The following is an 18715-nucleotide window of genomic DNA, read 5'->3' on the forward strand; positions in this document are numbered from 1 at the left end:
CCTATAGTTTATTTTATTATCTATTCTGAAGCAAAATTTTTTTATTTTTATTTATTCCTCAATAAATTCCTTGCTGGCAGGGTATGACTTGATCTTTCACTTGTATTCATGTATTCCTTCTAGTCACAGTTTTATGTTTGTACTGCTATTTCTTTCTGCTACAGTCAGTTCTTTTATCCATTTTTATCTCTAAATATTTTCACAGACAGTTCTGTGAATGTGAAATGATATTCTAGGTATTGTTTGGCAGATATCAGTTAATAAGAGAACTGTACTCTTTGCAGCAGCTATGGATATGATGAGTTTCTCTCTTCACTGACCAAAAAAACTCCCCCCAAAAAATTAATGAGAAGTGTAGATGGTGTTATTTAATGGATTAATGGAGGTTTATATCAACCCCAACCATTCTATAGGATGCATTGATGAATATGATTTTTTTTTTTTTTAAATCTGTGAAAATGTTCCAAAGACAATTATTTTAGATTTCAGAGAGTGACAGCCTCAGACTTTTTGGCATCCTCTTTCTCATTCCCTTTTGGAGAAAACTTTGTTGCAGTCTTAGTAATGGCATACATTTCTGTGTAGGTCATCTGGTGTATTCTTGTTCAAGATCAAAAATGGCACAAAGATAGGGTCATAAAAGATAAAATTATCCCTAAGAATACATTCTCAGTTCTGGTAGCACAGTGTTGCTTGATTTGTTCAGAAAAATTAGTGGTTTTTAGAAGATTGTATTGCTAGAAGTGAGTTACATGTCAACTAAACACATTATGTTGCATGTTTTGACTAAGTTGTCATCCTTCTTGTTTTTTTTAACAGTGTGATTTCACATTCTTTCACTGAATGACAGTAGTACAAATACTAGGACCAGGGTGGGAAAGATATAGTCGCTGTGGTAGAGGACTAGTTCTGACTGAGAACATAAATGTAGATGGACAACTGAGTTATCTGAGTTTTTGGGTTATGAACTATGAACATGAAAACATTGAGAAAGCAGTTTTGCTTCTGTTTCCAAGCCTGAATCAGATGCAGATATCTTTCCTGTATAAGATTGTAGAAGTTAAAGCAGAAGGGAAAGATATCTAGTTAATACAAAACAGATCATAGAATGGCTTAGATTTGAAGGGACCATAAAGATCATCCATTTCGAGCCCCCTGCCGTGGGCAGGGTTGGCAACACTATATCAAGCTGACTGGTTTCTTTTGATATTGCACAAGTTAAACTAAGTTAACATATCTGAACATAAGCCATCTGCTTCTTTCTTGTCTATTGTATATTTACAGTTGGGCATACTTATTAACATGTGTTAACATGTTCTTTGCGTTGGAAGTGACTTTAAAAACCGTATAGTTTCAACCCCCCCTGCTGTGGGCAGGGCTGCCACCCACTCGATCAGGCTGGCTGGGGCCCCATCCAACCTGGTCTTGAACACATTTGACCATATTTCTGGCTTCCAACTTATTTTCCACTAGAATCCCCCATATCCTTCTCCCTAGAGCTGCTCTCAATTAGTTCTTCTCTCAGTGTATAGACCTATCTGGAATTGCCTTGACCCAACTGCAACACCTTGCACTTGGCCTTTTCAAACATGATTAGGTTCTTATGAGCCAACTTCTCAAGCCTGTACAAGTCCCTCTGGATGGCATCCCTTCCTTCTAATGTGTCAAAAGCACCAATGAGCTTGGAGTAATCAGCAAGGTCACTGAGGGTGCACTTGATCCTACTGTGTATGTCATTGATAAAGATGTTGAAGAGTATCAATCCCAAGATGGCCCCTTGGGGGACACTGCTCCAACACCGATAGACATTTCCTCCTGTAAATGAAAAAATAAATGTTTCTCTATCATATGTATGTATCTCTATGATATAAATATATGAAATACACATGCTTATGTAAGATTTAAAAGCATATATGTAGCACATAGATAGAAGGCACTGCATTTGGAGTAAGACAGTATTTCATTATGTTAGTCCATGCTGTCAAATGCAGATGGTGGTGGTATGATAGTAGAGGTTGAACATTCACAGCAATACTTTGTTACATTTTGCTGCCGTGTGACAGATGGCACCAGAGGGGCAGTCTGACAAAATGGTGTCTGACATGGAAGTGTGTATGAAGCAAAAGTGCGAAACTGAATTCCTCTGTGTGGAAAAAATGGCACCCATTGACTTTCACTGATGTTGTTCATGGGAACCAAACAGTGGATGGTGAGCAAAATGAAGCAGTAGGTGGCACATTTCAGTAGTGGTGGCAGGGATGTGAAAGACAAGGACATTCTGTATGGCCGTGCAGTTTTTCATTAGCACAGCATACAGGCTTTTGCTCATCACTGGCAAAAATGGAGAGCTAACAGTGGTCAGTATTTTGGAAAAAATAGCGTGACTGAGAACTTCCTCTGTCAACAACTGTTCTTTTGCTATTTGTATCTGCTATAGTTTCCATAGAAATAAATAGGAGGCACTACTTTCAGAGCGACCTTCTAATATTTATAAACATTATTTCACCAGAGTTGGGGCTAAAATAGCACAAAAAATGTCAGAAATACACTGTTCTTTGAAAAGTGAGTTTGATGTTTTTTTCCTCAGTCTTCCTAGTCTGCTCTTTTGAGGAATGGGGCATACTTTCACTGCCCAGACTGTTTGGAGAACACTGTGGAGCATGTGGCAGGCTTGGGATTTGGAATCAGGTGAACCTTAGATTGTTGTATCTTGTGCTATCTACCAGCCAGAACGATGAGAAGTGTACAGTCAAGTAGTCTGAAAGCAAGAGAGAGAGTTAACATTGACTACAGCACAATCAAGATCTTCTAAGGAACATTTTCTGTTCATTTTTAACTAGTATTTTTTTGCTGATTATTTTTTGTTTCATTTTTAATTGAGGAATCGTTCTAATAAAAAAAATCTCGGGAGCTGGAGTGCAGTCACCCTAGTGAGATACAAATATACTTTATAAGATCAACAGCATCTAAAATTCAAGTATGCCAGTAAGGTAGAACTTTGATTATATACTACGGCCTCCCTTTGGTTTTCTTTCTATCTTTAACAGATCACATAACTGTCATTTTAAAGCCATCGTACACCTCAACATCACAGGAAAATGGCTACACAGTTGTGACAGAGGGATGTAATGTGATCCTTTTGATCTTTCAAAAGACTGTTAATGGAAAATAGGTGATATGCTGGCTGACACTGTTACCTTTTTTAGAAGGCAATTAAAATATTTTATTTGAATCAGCTTGCTTGGTACTTACTATCTAGGTTTTTACAAGTTGTATCCTTCAACTTTACATGTTATATACTCTTTCAAGGAGCTTCTTCTTTCCTGGTATACGATGCTATTTGTTCAGCAGAAACATCTTCTGGCAGTTTAGTCCAGTATCTATCAGTCACTTGTCTTCCCACTTCATCTTTTTTCCTATGTCCCCATTTTAGTTGAGTATTTCTCTTCACTTTCAGCAGAATTACATTTAATAATTAGTATTTAGTATTGTGACTGATGTGGACTTCCTAGATTGCCTGCATCTTTCAGGACCATTTCTTAAACCCTTTTATTTTGCCAGTGGCTGCATGCCCTCATTCAGCTCCCTGTCTGGGTGTTATCACTTGTGGTGCATTCTCCCCAAAGTGACCAACAGTGCTGCACAGCCACTGGTTGTGGTATAGCTCTGGGGTTTTCCATTAGCACTTCAGGGGCATCACAGTTTCTAACATCTGCATTGCTTCCCTCTCAGTACTTCCCCAGTTAAGTCCGCAGTGAATTCTCTTTCTGGGCTGCCTCAGCATACTTATTCCATTTTCTCACAGTTTATCACCAAGCTCTGTCATTTCATCTCTGTTGTGGTGATTAGTGCTTCGTTGGAGTGTGAGAGGAAACAGGAAAACATTAGGGCTTGTTTTCACCTGGAAGCCAGTTTGAAGAGTCTAAGATTTGGGGATCAGATGTTTACAACATCTTGCCTCTTTTGAGCAGGATTTGCTTAATCAGAAGAATCTGCTTTCTCATTCTCTATGCACTAAATGGAAGAGGAGTGATAAGCATGAAGCCAGAGGCTAGCGATTTATTCCTGGCCTCGGTAAAGATCCAGGCTGTGCCAGCCTCTGGATGACAGGACTGAGCCCCAGCTCTAAGCTGCCCCATTGGGCTTTCCTGAATGCTCTGCAGATGGGGCTGTTCTCCTCCTCAATCCCTGTGTCCCCTTCATGCCAATTCATCAAGGCTGGGCTTTGCAGGCAGCTGCTGTGGTTGCTCCAAGGAGCTGAAACTGTGACTGTATAGCAGGGAAGGCTGCTGATAGGAGTATTATGGCAATGGAAAGGATTTGGGGAGCAGACAACTGAAAACTAGGAGTATCCTACTTTCTAGCCTTTTGGTAAATAAATAATTCCTCATCCTAAATGCTGTGATGTTAAATTTCTGCTCTTTGGATTGTTAGCATGCGTCTGTGCTGCTTTAATGCGGGAATATATTTATAATGCCTTTGAGTATTTATTAGCATTAACAAAAATACAGCTTTGAGCAAAACAGGTCTGTTTTCCTCACTGCCAGATGTTACCCACTGATAAGTATCAGGTAGGATGAAAGGTAGCAGGTAAATATTTTATGCACTCAGAATGGCTCTGGCATGGCTGGACTTTAGAAATGTTGCAGTTCACATTTGTAACAGAGGGGACAGCCATTGGAAAACAGACATCTGTGCAGAGCTTCAGTGTGTTCAGCGCATCAAGTGCTAGTGGAGAAGGAAGAACCAAAATACTTACGTGCTTGATACAGTTATTTTATGAGCTGCTAAAATTCTCTTTTTCATTTGACACGTTGCTTTGAAAAATAAATTTAGACAGTCACAATGCTTAGATACTGTGTTGACAAATCTATCCATTCCTGTCAGTACTGTCTGGAAAAATTGAATATGGTCTACAGAAAGATTCTTGAATTTGCTAGTGGATGGAATCCCAGCAAACAGGCTTGAGAGGAAAGAAGTTTTTCCAGCGATCATTTCCAGATAGATGCTTCATTTACTTATTAAAAGAAAACAAAGAAAAATGTTCTGTCACTCTGTGGACTGGCTTATCAATAACTCAGCAACTGAGTTTGAGTGATTTGAGTAGATTCCAGCTCCACTGGAGTAACACTTCAAGTTAGAAAAGCTACCAAGCACCGTGACAAGGCAGAACTTTCAGCTCTTCAGCCAGTGGTTAAGATGCATCCTATTCATTCTGCTTTTCCAGCTCACTGTCCATGTTGATTGTACTGTGTATCATTGTAACTTCTACAGCATAAATGCTCTAAGGTTTAATTTGATGTTCCATTTTTCCCACAAACTTCTGAGCTTAGTCATTGCAGATAAGTGGTTAACCATTGCTAGGTTTCTTCATTTTAGTGTTTAGTATGTAGACAAAAAAAAAAACACAAGCGGAAGTACTTATCAAAAGATGAGCTAGTAATTTAAACACAATTTTAACAACTTCAGTAAAGCATCATGTATCAGATTTTCATTATATGTCTAGGCATTAAGAAAAAATGGCTGCAAATGAAATACAAAGTGATGTACTAAGGACTATACATAGAAAAAATATATACTGTAATTATGATGATATTATTATATTTTTTTACAATTCCCACAAAAGTTATAGTCATATGAAAGAGCACTTTGTCGGCATTACTATGAAGTTAGATGTTTAGAGAATTGAATGCTGCTTTTATATGTTGAATGATTTGGTTTTACTCTCTTAACACTGAAGTAGTCTCCCTTTTATTTTTCATTATGAGCACGTGCATTTTGTAACTGGCAGGCATAGAAGCAGTGTTGAACCCTTTACTGTGGTATAAGCTCATAAAGTAACAGTAAAGTAATCATGCAGCACACTGAAGTGTCACTTTGTCCCTTTATTTGTGCCTTTCCTGTGCTTTTCTTCAGAGCAGCCATGCCTGTGTGGGAATACTTTTCTCCTGTGAGAACCTTTCCCCTCTGTTCTACGCTGAGCCTATCTACCTCATTGGGCCAGCAGAAATTTCTTAATGTTCTTCTGGTAAAATCAGTGTCACTAGGCATTTCCTGTAAATTCTGCCAGTCTATCAAGGTGGAACTAAACACTGGTTTTATCACTACTCAAAATAGTTAGGAATATGCAGAACTGTAAGAGACTATGATTGTCAGAGCTTCTGCTTACTCAGTTCTCTATCCCTTTCTGAAGAATGCAAGGAATTTGATTTTGTGATGGCATTTGACTCTGCCCTTAGGCTATATGGGTCCCACATGGTGCACCTGCTTATTGTATCTGAAATTACTTGGCAGGAGGCCTTATCTCAGCCATAGCTTTGATATCCCCCCTGTGCAAATGGTTGAAACAGTAGCAGTATCAATCTGCTATTTAGTAAAGATACGTTGCAGAATGTTTAAAGGAATGTATAGTTTTTAGCCCTGAAGCACAGCATTTGTAGATAAACTACTTGGATGTCTTAATAGACTAAGGTGCATTTTCCTATGAAATTTAACAGTGAATCTGAGTACATGTGTTGGCTTTCCTAATGGAACCCCTGATTCAGTGCCTCGGTAATGCATTGTATACATGAACTGTGCTGCCATCAATAAAGAAAATTATGATGGAATTCTCTTTCTATACAGCTCTACTGTCATGAGGGTTACCTTTCTTTAGTAGAAATTCTTCTGAGTCCCCACTGGGTCTGGAACAGCAAATCTCTTCCTACCTGCAATCTCAGTTTGCTATTGGGGCTGATAGGTGTATATTCATCTTTTGTACTTTTTGTGGGGGAAAAAGCACAGGCATAAAGTGTTGAAGTGCTCTTTACATAGCAGAGCTAGTGTTCAGTCACTGTGCCCAAACTGTCAATTTCTAAAATAATTTCTAGAAAATAAGACAAGTTATAGCAATACCATTATTTCATAATCTGTGCGTTGCATCTTTCATAAAAATCTGCATGTTGCATTACTTCATATTTTTGCCAGTTGATTTGTATTTTCTCTCCATGTTCAATTTACATTCATTAACTCATAGTTTGCTGGTAAGTGTGTTCTTTCTATACATGTTCAAAGAAATTCTTTAATTCAATTTCTCTGTTTCTTCTCATACAGTCTCACAGCCAGATATGCAACTCAGTCTAATCACAGTGGAATTGCAACCAGTCAAAAAAAGGCTTCTAGGTCAGTTAAATATCTCTAATTTATTGCTTGTTAGCGATACTCAAGCGAGTCAATGTCCATTGGTATTTTATCCTTTGGACATAAGTGGGCATTAATCAATGTGTACTGATGTTATGCGTGCAAACTTTGCATCAATGAGCTTTACAATAGGAAAGCCTTGTATGGACTGGAAGGAGCTGATCTGTACTGTTTATTAGTAATATTTCTGGTTTATATGTATCTTGCATCTTTGTATCCTGCATGTAAAATACCAGGTGGAGGGTTAGTTGGTGATTTTAGTGCTCTTTATTCTGTAGCTCAAATTCGTACTTCAGTCATAAGCAAAAAAAGTTTGGGAGCCATCCCAGTTCCCAGTAGATGTTTCATATGTATCAGGAACCTACCTGAGAGGTTCATAGAGCCAAGTTCATGCAGAAGCAAAACAGGGCAGTAAAAAGCACTTTCAAGAGTTCTGCTCCTTCAAGTGTAGGCCCAACACAGTCCCTGTCAGGAAAATGCTTTGTTTTGCTTGTGAATTTGACACAGCTGCCCTGATTCTGTTCTCACCTATACTTATAGCACTATGAGCACCATGAGCACTAAAATCTACGAGCCGGGTTGCAGAAGAAAGAAGCTGAGATCTAAAGCTTATTCTTTTTTTGTGGCGTGCAATTAATGTGTTCATTAATCATACTTTTGCTGGACAGTTCATTGGTGAGAACAATGAACTATAAGTTGCATAATCTACAATAAAGATTTCATTTTGCAGCATAGTGTACTAACATGGTTTGAGTTGCTGGCGATAGCTTGAAGTGAGCTATACCACAGTCCAGTTGCTTTGCACCTGCATTTATAGGTCTTCTGTTTTCCTTACTGCTGATGCTCCTGTCTTGTCTGCATTCAACATGTTGGGGTTAACAGTTTAATGTCTAATACTTTAAATCTGTGGCAGTGTTTCCGAAGCCTGTTCAGAGGTATGTGACTTGTCCCTTATTTGTTATTCTCCTCTTTGCATTTCCTTAGCTGCTTAACATGATTCTGCAAGAGCAATTTAAAACCTGAATTCAATTAAAAGAGACAGCATATGAGGTAAACTGGAAAGTGTGTAGAGCAAATGACCTCATGTATAACGTGCTTACTGTGGCAAGTTCTTGAATTCTGGCATGCAGAATATATGCATATTTTATATTTTAACAGAACAGATGAGTTTCCAGTGTTGCACATGCCTTTTCATTGCTTTTTTCATTACCTTTGACAAATGATGTCGGGGCTCTCATTGCCTGTCAAATTAGGGTAATGATAAGGAGCAAATGGATTTTTAAGTTTGTTTTAGTGCATTCTTCAGGGAGCAGAAGATCACTAGAATTCATGGGTCACAGTAAAGGTTAGCACGCGTACAGCTGCAGAGCAGAGACAGTCTGCTGCAGGCTTGGCACAGACAAGCAGGGCAGGCTGGCGGCCAGGAGGAGCCGTAAAAATAACGGATGGATTAGCTCTCTGAGGCTTAAATTGGTAAAGGAAGACAACATGGAGCTGTTTACACGTGTCTGCTCGTGAAAACAAAATTTGAACCTTTCTGTTACACTAGAATAGTCAACATAAAAAGTTTACAAGAAATCTAGCATTTTGTAATTCATTGTACTGTGATGTTTTTCTCCCTTCTCATGCTGTTATTTCATCATATAGTGTAGCATAATTAAATACATCTGACTTAATTTGCATTGACATTATTAAAATCATCATATCATTGCAATAAATGAAAAACGCAAGATAGATATTCTTCTCCTATGGAAAAAGTGTCTTTCCAATTTAAGCATTTTATTTTGTCTGTCAGAGAACCAAAGTGGAAAGAAGTGGAGTGACCCGCAAAGATGCTGCAGAAAGTTTGATGCAAGGATGTGTTAAAGAATCTTTCATCAAAGAGCAGATTCAGACAGAAAACAGTGCAAGCTTACACTTGCTTACACTTGGGATATCAGTCTGCATTTTTTTCCTTTGCATAGCCACCCTGTAAGGTTCAGATGGTGGCAGCAAACACTAACAAACGAACTGCATAACCTACATTGTGTACTTGTATCAAAAAGGCATGCATTCTTCTGTAGCGTTTAGGTGAAACATTTATTTTCAATACTCTTATTTGAAATTACAAGCCTGAAGAGGTAGAATTGCTAAAGACAATAGTCTTCTGGAAAATAACCAAATAAGAAAACTGAAATACCAGCTTTTGTGTTAAACACAGCTGTGGAGTATTGAGTACAGTTAGACAAATGAAATATGTTTCAGTTATATATTGTTGTGTTTTAATCAATTACTGTAAAATTTACTCTTGAAAAGTAACTTACTTAAATACAAGTTGATGCTGCGCTTTAATGGTCTTTTAAGGTGAATCTGTTTCAGCAATCTTAATGGCAAATGCAAAGCATCTTCTTACATGTCTTGCGAATCTAGAAAGCATCTTTTTTTCTCTTCTGTGTGCATAAAGATAAGCTTTTATTTTCATTTGTTGAGTCTATCCAATTTGAATCCTCCTGTTTATTGTTGCTTACATAAAATCATTGGTTTTGGTCATTGGTTTTGAGTTCTGGTCTGATATTTGCATACCGCCTCTTCTATATGTCGCATTGCATACAACAAACCAGTTTCTGATTCTAATTCTAGGCTTCCAGGACCCTCAAGAGTGCCAGCTGCAGGCAGCAGTACCAAAGTTCAGGGAGCTTCCAATTTAAATCGGAGAAGCCAGAGCTTTAACAGCATTGACAAAAACAAGCCTCCACAATATGCAAATGGAAATGAAAAAGGTAAGTGATTAGTTAGACAACTTACTCTACGGAAGTAATACACGATGAAAAAAAAAATAGCTCCTATCCACAAGGGTCAAAGAAATAAATATAATTTTTAGACTTGTGTAGGAAGCACCATGGAGTCAGCCCTCTGAATTAGGACTTGTGACTGAGTTGGGGTAAAATTTAAGAATGGAAACCTTTCAAGATGTTACTGAGTATTTCATCCCTCTTTGATAGAAAGGTCCTCGAGTGATACTTCTGAAGGGAAAATAAATCCATATTGCTTGCCTATAATCTTGGTCCATGTTCAAGTCCACTCATACCATAGGAGGGCTGCCGTGTTTTTCATGAGAGCGTCTAAAGGAGATGAATGTTACATATACACAAGAATATCACATATGTCTATTGTTTCAAGACCCTATGTCAGACTGAACAGAGAATTGGAAATTAGGTCAAATGTAATGAAATTTGGCAGGGATTTGAATTCAATGGTCATGTTTTATTGCCTTCTTTAAGCATGATTGTCTGTTCTGCAAACAAACTTCCCTTAGTCCTTCCATTTCATCAGTCCTCTGATGCTGTTTTCCTGGAAAATGTGCCTCTTCAGGCTTTATCTCAGAAATAATAATGTAAAAATTCAGCCTTCTGAGTTGTGTAACTAATCCAGTCCTCCCCTTCTTTCTCCCTCTGTGTAATGAACAACATTTTATTCATATCTCTGGGTTAGAATACAGTTGAAAATGATACAATATACATAGTACCCATTTGCATCCTTGGGGTCTGTGGGAGGAACAAGTATGCAGTGAATGTTCTTCATCCAAGCAACAGGCAGCTATCCAGATTTTTTTTTTTATAAAATTCTGATGAACACAGTTTGCCCCTAGCTGTATCTGAAGATATAAAACCATTCTTTCAATAGTTACTTTTTTACTTTTACTATCAGTTGAATGTTTTAGTTAGCTCTGTAGTGCAGTTTATTTTATTAAGGAATTGTTTATTGCAAGACATACAGGCTAAAACTAAAAAGAGATCAGAGAATAAACTGAGCAGACAGTTCACAAATACGATAGTGAAGTTATGAAGTAGGAGATGTGGCCGCTTGAGTGAAGGTATGTACAGCAAGTTCAGGTTTTAGAATTACTTTGTAATGTTGACATAATTTTCTATTGAAATATGTGAAAGAGTGAAATGATTCAAGGTTTGGCATGCTTGTTGCTATGATTGCTCTTGGTTCATTAGCTGAAAACTGTCTTTGAACTGCTAAGGTTTACATGGCATTGCACATTTTCATGGCTTTTTTGCATGATGGATTTCTTTGCTTACTCATTTCTTCACAGCAGGGGATGAGAACATTGATGAGGTTTTTAGTGAAGTCATCACTAGCAAGAAAATAAGGGTGGCTTTGTTTGTATAAAAAGCATCCAGTTCTTTTTACAGGATATAGAAAATATAATGTTGCGTAACTAAATTAAGTATTGCATATTAGATGTTTCTATCTGCTTTCTTTTCTTCCTTTGAAAAAACAGCAAAACAGATGGAGGAATATTGATTTTTCATGCAAATATAAGCTGAATGCAGGTTTTACAATATGTGTGTAAAGAAAGTGCTAGAGAAAATGACAGTGAGGAAAAAATGCGAGGATAGCTGTTGTTTTTTCTTTTATAATACACTGACAGAACACATGGGAATCAGTATTTCAATTCACTAAACTACTTCTTTGCCTAACTAGAAAAGTAGTTGTAGCACGATATATAAAATAAATAAATAAAATAAAATGATTATAATGGCTATTTTTAAAATGTTACAATGAAACTTCCAAGTTTTATTAATTTTTGAGTACTTGAGAGTGTTCTGTGTTTCTGAAGAATTTTTTCTGAGACAAACCTGAACCCTCACAGTAGCAGTACTAATAATAACGAATGTCTCTTTAAAAAAAAGTGGCACTATACCTTGAAAAAATTATCTTTCCTTACATTCCAGCACACACAGTAAGCCTAGTATTTTAATTTTTGCTTCTTGATGCTTGCAGAAAGACAACTTCAGCAGGTTGTAACGGACGTACAGTCCACATACACTAATTTCTGAGACTTTGATTGTATAGCAAACAACTGATTCTTCATTAGGGCTGCATAAACTGAAGCAGAAAAGGGGATGCCATGCATTATGCAAATAGGTAATAGAACTGAGAATATACAAACCTCTTCAATGTCAGACCACTTTTGATACTGCTTTTTTTTTTTTTTTTTTTTTTTTTTTTTTTGCTGCTGTACATCTTCCTGTATGTGCTATAAAGAGATCTTAGAAAAGATGTACAGCATAAGAGTTTTTTGATCCAATTATAAGTAATACTTGAAATTTGTTCTCCTATTACGCAGTTTTCAGCTCAGTCACAGTGAGGAAAGGATATACAGGCATAGATATAAAGGAGAGTTAAAGTGATCCAGAATAAGATGTAATAAGTGTCTGCTATGTAATGTGTCATTATTTAGTAGGTTATTTAATGTTATCTCTTCTGAATGTTGCTTAGTACGTAGTTTATAGCATATGAAAGCCGAAGTCCCCTTTAGTGAAAGCAGTTTTGCTGCTCATTCAGAACAGTCCAATTTTCACTCATGGACATAATGCATTGCCATGATATAGGTAACATTATGTTATAGTGATCAAATCCAGGGAAAAAAAATAAATAAATATAAGATGCACCAAAATGATAAAGATGTCATGTGCAGAAACTTTGGAGTGGAACTTTGAGTCTTTTTCTTGCCCTGGACTTTACAGCTTTAGGATGGGTTGCAAAGAAATTATTCAGGTGACACCACATCTATGTCCTTTGGATTTAGTGAAATACAGAGGAAAAGAAAACTGGGAAAATAAAACTCTTTGAAGAAACTAATGATTCACATAGGTAATAAGGCATGGCATTTTGAGAATAACAGCAAAATAATTCAAGGCAAATTTAACATTAAAAAAACCAAACCTACAAATATTTACACTTCAGAGCTTAGGAACACTGTCTCTGAATACTAATAAGGACCTTTATGTCACCAAAATAATTGCCTACCTTTACAACATAAAATGTTGTTTATATATTGTCCTAAATCAATTTCAATGCTTTTCTAATTATTTTGCTCATAAGGACTCTAGATCCCCATTTTCTGATGGCTGCAGATCATTATTCTGTGGTCAGTATGTGCACCCACTGCCAATTTGTTAACATTTGCTCTGGTGCACGTATGCCACCAGTGATCCCTGGTGGTATTATCCTCCTGTTCTGATAAGAGATGGCTGCTTTCTCTGGTTGGAACGTGATAGCTGAACTGGCTGAAATCACTACACAGAGCTCCCATTCTGTCAGGCATCCTTACAGCTATCCCTTATAGCTTTTCCATTTTCTGTTAACCTTTCTGGTGTGAGTGACTAACATTGAATGCTATGATCTGGGCACCTGGCATAGCGTTATTAATAAGCCTGCTGGAAACTCTATGCCTGCTCCAGTATATCTGGAAAATCACTGCCTGGCTATGCTGCAGCTGGGAGCTGTTCTCTCAGAGCCCGTCTTCCCTACTAGCACCGAATACAGCAAAGATCAGTGATGAGAAAGCAGATGAGAAGGACTGTATATTGGGTTCTGGAGCCAATTTCACTTTCTGCAGTGCACACCTAAGGGGCTGAAGTTATGCTTTCCCAAAGGAGATTGAGCTGAGCCCTGCAGCACAAAGCTCCCAAGCAGAATGCAGGATTGTTTTCACCAGAACTTGATTATGCCTTTCAATAATAAAGGAATGGGAGCCTATACAAGAAGCCCATCTGCTTGTAAAATTTAGTGTATATAAATATGAAAATTTTGTCCTAGTTTATAGTAAAAAAGCACCACAAGGTGGGGACAGATTTCATATAATGAGCAGCTAGAGCTAAATCCAATTGCTCGGAAAGCAATGAAGGATGTACAGCTTCAAGTCATACATTTGGACTAGGAGTGGATAAATCTTTTATTCCACATCATTAATTACATGCACATTCTCTCTATTTCTTGATAGTGTGCAGTGGAAACTTCAGATTTAATATAAAAGGCAAGTTCTCTGTACCTTTTGATGCTGTTTATGGTTTGTGACATAGGGATCAAATAAAAATCAGTGGTTCTGGAATCTGCGTGTGTTACATATGTGGCAGAACAAGCTGGTGGTGAAATAGTGAATACTTCTCTTTTTACATTTTTTTCCCCATTAGTTCAGTATTATATAGCAGGAAATATGGCAGTGCTTGTACTCTTCTTTAGAATCAGGATGCTTTCTTTTTCGGTAAAACTAACAGCCTGAAGCCAGACAAGTATAACAGAATTAATTCAAGAAAATTCAGTCACATCCTGCTGTGCTCAGATTGTTACATCTATTCTTCATTAATTTTGCACATACTTTAGGTGAATTTTCAACTGCAGTACCACTGGGATAGCTAAATACCCCAATCCTCCTGTGCAATGAAGGCATGTTTCGTGGAAGGCAATGCATATGTGCAAGAAGGTCCTCATGCACACCCAGTCCTAGGCTATCAGCCATAGGGCTGATCCCTGATATAAATTAAGGAAGCCTGAGGACTGTATTAATATGTAACAGCTGTTGTTCACCCCAGGCTCTGTTCCAGGATCTGAGGCTCACCAGAAAATAGCAGGGGCCCAGCCACAGTTCCTGCCTTGGTCATGGAGTGGGGAACAGTTCTTCAGCAGCACATCTCTGTATGCATGATGCTGCCTGGAGCCAGAGAAATAAGCCATCGCCTCACCTCTCCCAAAAAATGCTCTGAGGCCACTCATGTCAGTTAATGTTTTATTGCCAATCAAATGGACCCAGCATTCAAAATATTCTCGAAATCTTCTGTGCACATGAAATACTCCAGGCAGATGGCATTTAAGACATCTATGGAAGGTGGAAGTGATTGGATTTCTGGAGTGCAATTGGCAATAGAGTTAATAAGTAGGGGCTGTTACATTTCTATTGTGTTAATAATTATTGTGCTTAGATCAGTACATTTTGTTATGTGTGCATTCTATTTGTTAAAGAAAAAACAGTTCTTCTCCCGAGATGCTCAAAATCCCCCTTTTCCTGTATTATTGACCTTAAGACTTCTAGGTGGGTAGTCTAATCCATACTATGGCCTAAGGGCTGAGACTGAAAAAATGGAAATTGCACACAGCTTCAAACTGTGCTGGAGGCAGATATGTCCTTTCTGTCTTCATCTGCTGTATTATTTAGACAGGGGAGCCACAGGGTATAACTTTGTCCTCTTGTGTAAGTGAAATATCAAGCATAGTTTTTCTACTATATGAACTATATTTCTGTTTCATGTTTTGTAGTCTCATCTTAAGGTGAGCAGGACTAGGGAAGTCATCCTGCCCCTGTACTCGGCACTGGTGAGGCCTCACCTCGAGTACTGTGTTCAGTTTTCGGCACCCCAGTACAGAAAGGACATTGAGGTGCTGGAGCAGGTCCAAAGAAGGGCAACAAGGCTTGTGAGGGGCTTGGAGAATATGCCCTATAAGTAACAACTGAAGGAGCTGGGGCTGTTTAGTCTGGGGAAAAGGAGGCTGAGGGGAGACCTTATTGCTCTCTTCCAATATCTGAAAGGTGCTTACAGCGAGAGCGGGGTTGGTCTCTTCTCACTGATGACAGGATGAGGGGAAATGGCCTCAAGTTGCACCAGGGTAAGTTTAGGTTGGATATCAGGAAACAGTTCTTTACAGAAAGGCTTGTTAAACGCTGGAATAGGCTCCACAGGGAGGTGGTTGAGTCACCATCTCTGAATGTGTTTAAAAACCATTTGGATGTGGTGCTCAGGGACATGATTTAGTGGAGGGTTGTTAGTTAGGGTAGTTTGGTTAGGTTGTGGTTGGACTCAGTGATCTTGAAGGGCTTTTCCAACCTGAGCAATTCTATGATTCTATGCTTCTATGATATATATATTTAGATAAACACCAAAAATACCATCTTTCTCAGTTTTTGTTGTTGTTGTTTTGTTTTGTTTTGTTTTGCTTTCTTCCAATGTTTGTAGCATTCTTTTTTCCTTTGGCCTTTCAGATTTTTTTATTATTAGAAACTGATTGGAATTTTTTTTTTAAAACAACTTACTAAAGATAAAATCTTTACATTGGAAGGTTTAATTTGCATAATGGGATGGTTACAAGTCAGGCATCTTAAGGCATGCTTGAGCTCATAGCAGGAAGCATTGTGCAACACCATAATGGTGGGAAAAAAGGCATTTTGATCATATATTCTTGTGTGCTCTGTACACATGCAAAATATATTTATTAGAAATCACATTTACCTTGATTTGTGAAAGTTTTTATGTGATTGTGCTTTTTATGCTGGGGGGTATGCTGTTACCTTTAGGCAGGAGATGATGAGAGAATAATTGTACCATTGTCATTCTTTCTGTTTTTTAAGCAGATTCACCAAAAGGCCCTCACCCATCTGCAGGCATGAATGGAAATGTGCAGCATCCCACCAGCACTGGGCAGCAGCAGGTCTCTGCCATACCCTCTCCAAGTGCCAGCAAGCCTTGGCGCAGCAAATCCATGAATGTCAAACACAGCGCGACCTCGACCATGCTATCCGTGAAGCAGCCCAGTCCTGCAACCTCCCCTACTCCATCCTCAGACAGGCTTAAGCCACCCCCTTCTGAAGGTGTGAAGCCCCCTTCATCTGGACAAAAATCTATGCTGGAAAAATTCAAGTTGGTTAATGCTAGGACTGCTCTGAGACCGCCTTTGTCGCTGAGCTCAGGGCCCAGTGACAGCGGGAGAGAGGATGACACCTTTTCAGAATGTGGTGAGGTGGATGTGCTAAGTGGTGGGATGAACAGCAGTGGTTCCACAAGTAGCAGTCCTAAAGTATCACCGAAGTTAACTCCTCCAAAAGCTGGAAGCAAAAATCTCAGCAATAAAAAGTCTTTGCTACAGCCAAAGGACAAAGAGGAAAAGAACAGGGACAAAAATAAAGTTTGCACTGAGAAAACTGTCAAGGAAGAGAAGGACCAGGTTACTGAAACATCTACAAAGAAGAGCTCAAAAATTGCAAGCTTAATCCCAAAGGGAAGCAAGACAGCAACAGCCAAGAAGGAAAGTTTAATACCATCTTCTAGTGGGATCCCAAAACCTGGATCAAAGGTGCCAACAGCAAAGCAAAGTACTTCATCTGCATGTATGGGAAGTAAGGAAGCTGAGAAACTGAGGACTACAAAAGGAAACCAGTCCCAACCAACACCTAAGTCCCAACTTAACGAGAAGGCTTCTCCTTCCTGTGGGCTTGCTTTTTCTGAAGGGAAAGAACCAAGCGCTGCTCTCACCCCGGGGCCCTCCACAGCTCTGTCAGGCACAGCAACAAGCAGCGGCCAAAGCTCGGGGAATGGTGTTGTCCAACTTCCTCAGCAACAGCAATACAGCCACCCTAATACTGCCACAGTAGCCCCTTTCATTTATAGGTAAGGTCACTCAGGAAAATTGGTTTTGTGTTACCATTCAGCAAAGAGAGCTAAAATGGAGAACATAATGAGCTATCACACTGTCATGTTTCTTATCTCCCAGGTTCCACATGCTGTCACAGCATCACACGTTTTTCTGATATTATGTTTTAAGTAATACTCCTTCGCAAAAAATTTCCCCCTGGAACACTGATTCTCTACTTTATATGAAGGCACTCCATCACAAATATTTTCCGTTTAAAATTTGGGATATTTTGATTGGAAATCCAAGTCACGTTATGAGTTTCCTGCTCTGTTTTTGAAAGGTCGTGGCTGAGTCAGGTTTCCAGTGAGAATATTCCTGTGTGCAGTTTAAGAACCTCAACATTTATTTGCTGATATCTGATAATGTTTGCTTAAAATACACCATTTGCTAAAAGAATCCTAAAATAAACTGCTGACGTTTTCAGAGAATATGACTTGTAGGATATTAGAAGAAAAATCATATACAAACTTTTGCAAGCGTTCGAAAGCATTCCAGTATTTTGGGCAGAGAGAAAAGCTTGCTGGCTGTTAGTTTTTATACATGAACTAGATATAGATTAACTCCTTAGAGGCAGTTAATTTTTAGTGGTGGTGCATGATCTTTTGCTGGCCAAGGCTCTGAAACAGGGGAATGAGCAGTTAAATGTATTGATCTGTGTCTGAATTTATTTTGCTATGTAGTAAAGCAACCAAAGGAAAATGAGAGATTTCACTGTTATACAAACCAGAAGACAGAGTAAGTGTAGAAAGACTGGCAGGCAGCTTTGAGTAATGATTTCAGATGTCAGCTATTGGAGAGCTTCAGCTACAGTTGTGGGTAAATTTAACATCTGATAAAATGACAAATATGTTATTAAACAAAATATACTGGCAGTTTTTGTTAGCGAGTATTGCTGTAGATAATCTTGGCTAAAGAATAAAGAGATGCTGAAGTAGGCTCTGAGGGAGTATATATATCATTACATACAACTAAACATAGCTTCAAAACCAATCTTGATGAGTGATAAACTGTTTAAGTTAATTCTGAACAAAAGCAGGTCTGAAAATCACATGGGAGGGGCAAAAAGCATTATATAAGATACACTTATTCTAGTATGCAGTGGGTTGCCTCCTGAGTTTTAATTAAATGTATTACTGAGTGTACTAAATATGCAATGTTTCAGTATAGCTGGCTGGAATATTTGCAGTGAGACAGTCACTTGCAGGGTGGTACGTAAGATGGCCTACATACGTGTTAGACTGCATAGATAAGGAGAGAGAAAAGGAGGCTATGCTTTGCTTTCAGATGCTTTTGTTACTTA

The 18715-nt window shown here is 38.4% G+C and overlaps 1 protein-coding gene across 4 annotated transcripts in view; it reads left to right on the forward strand.

The window, feature by feature from the left end:
• Positions 1–18715, forward strand: part of NAV3 (neuron navigator 3) — a 253829-nt gene that overhangs the window by 114397 nt on the left and 120717 nt on the right. For 3 of the 4 annotated variants that reach the window (XM_042890140.1, XM_042890143.1, XM_042890144.1), the window contains 3 exons: positions 7093–7161; positions 9799–9938; positions 16355–17390. In XM_042890140.1, coding sequence (XP_042746074.1) covers positions 7093–7161; positions 9799–9938; positions 16355–17390 — 1245 coding nt within the window. The remainder of the gene's footprint in view (positions 1–7092; positions 7162–9798; positions 9939–16354; positions 17391–18715) is intronic. The other variant, XM_042890142.1, reaches the window with a different exon arrangement.

The sequence above is a fragment of the Lagopus leucura genome, unplaced genomic scaffold, assembly GCF_019238085.1.
Source record: "Lagopus leucura isolate 7727_CA_CO unplaced genomic scaffold, USGS_WTPT01 Super-Scaffold_100159, whole genome shotgun sequence".
Classification (NCBI taxonomy): domain Eukaryota; kingdom Metazoa; phylum Chordata; class Aves; order Galliformes; family Phasianidae; genus Lagopus; species Lagopus leucura.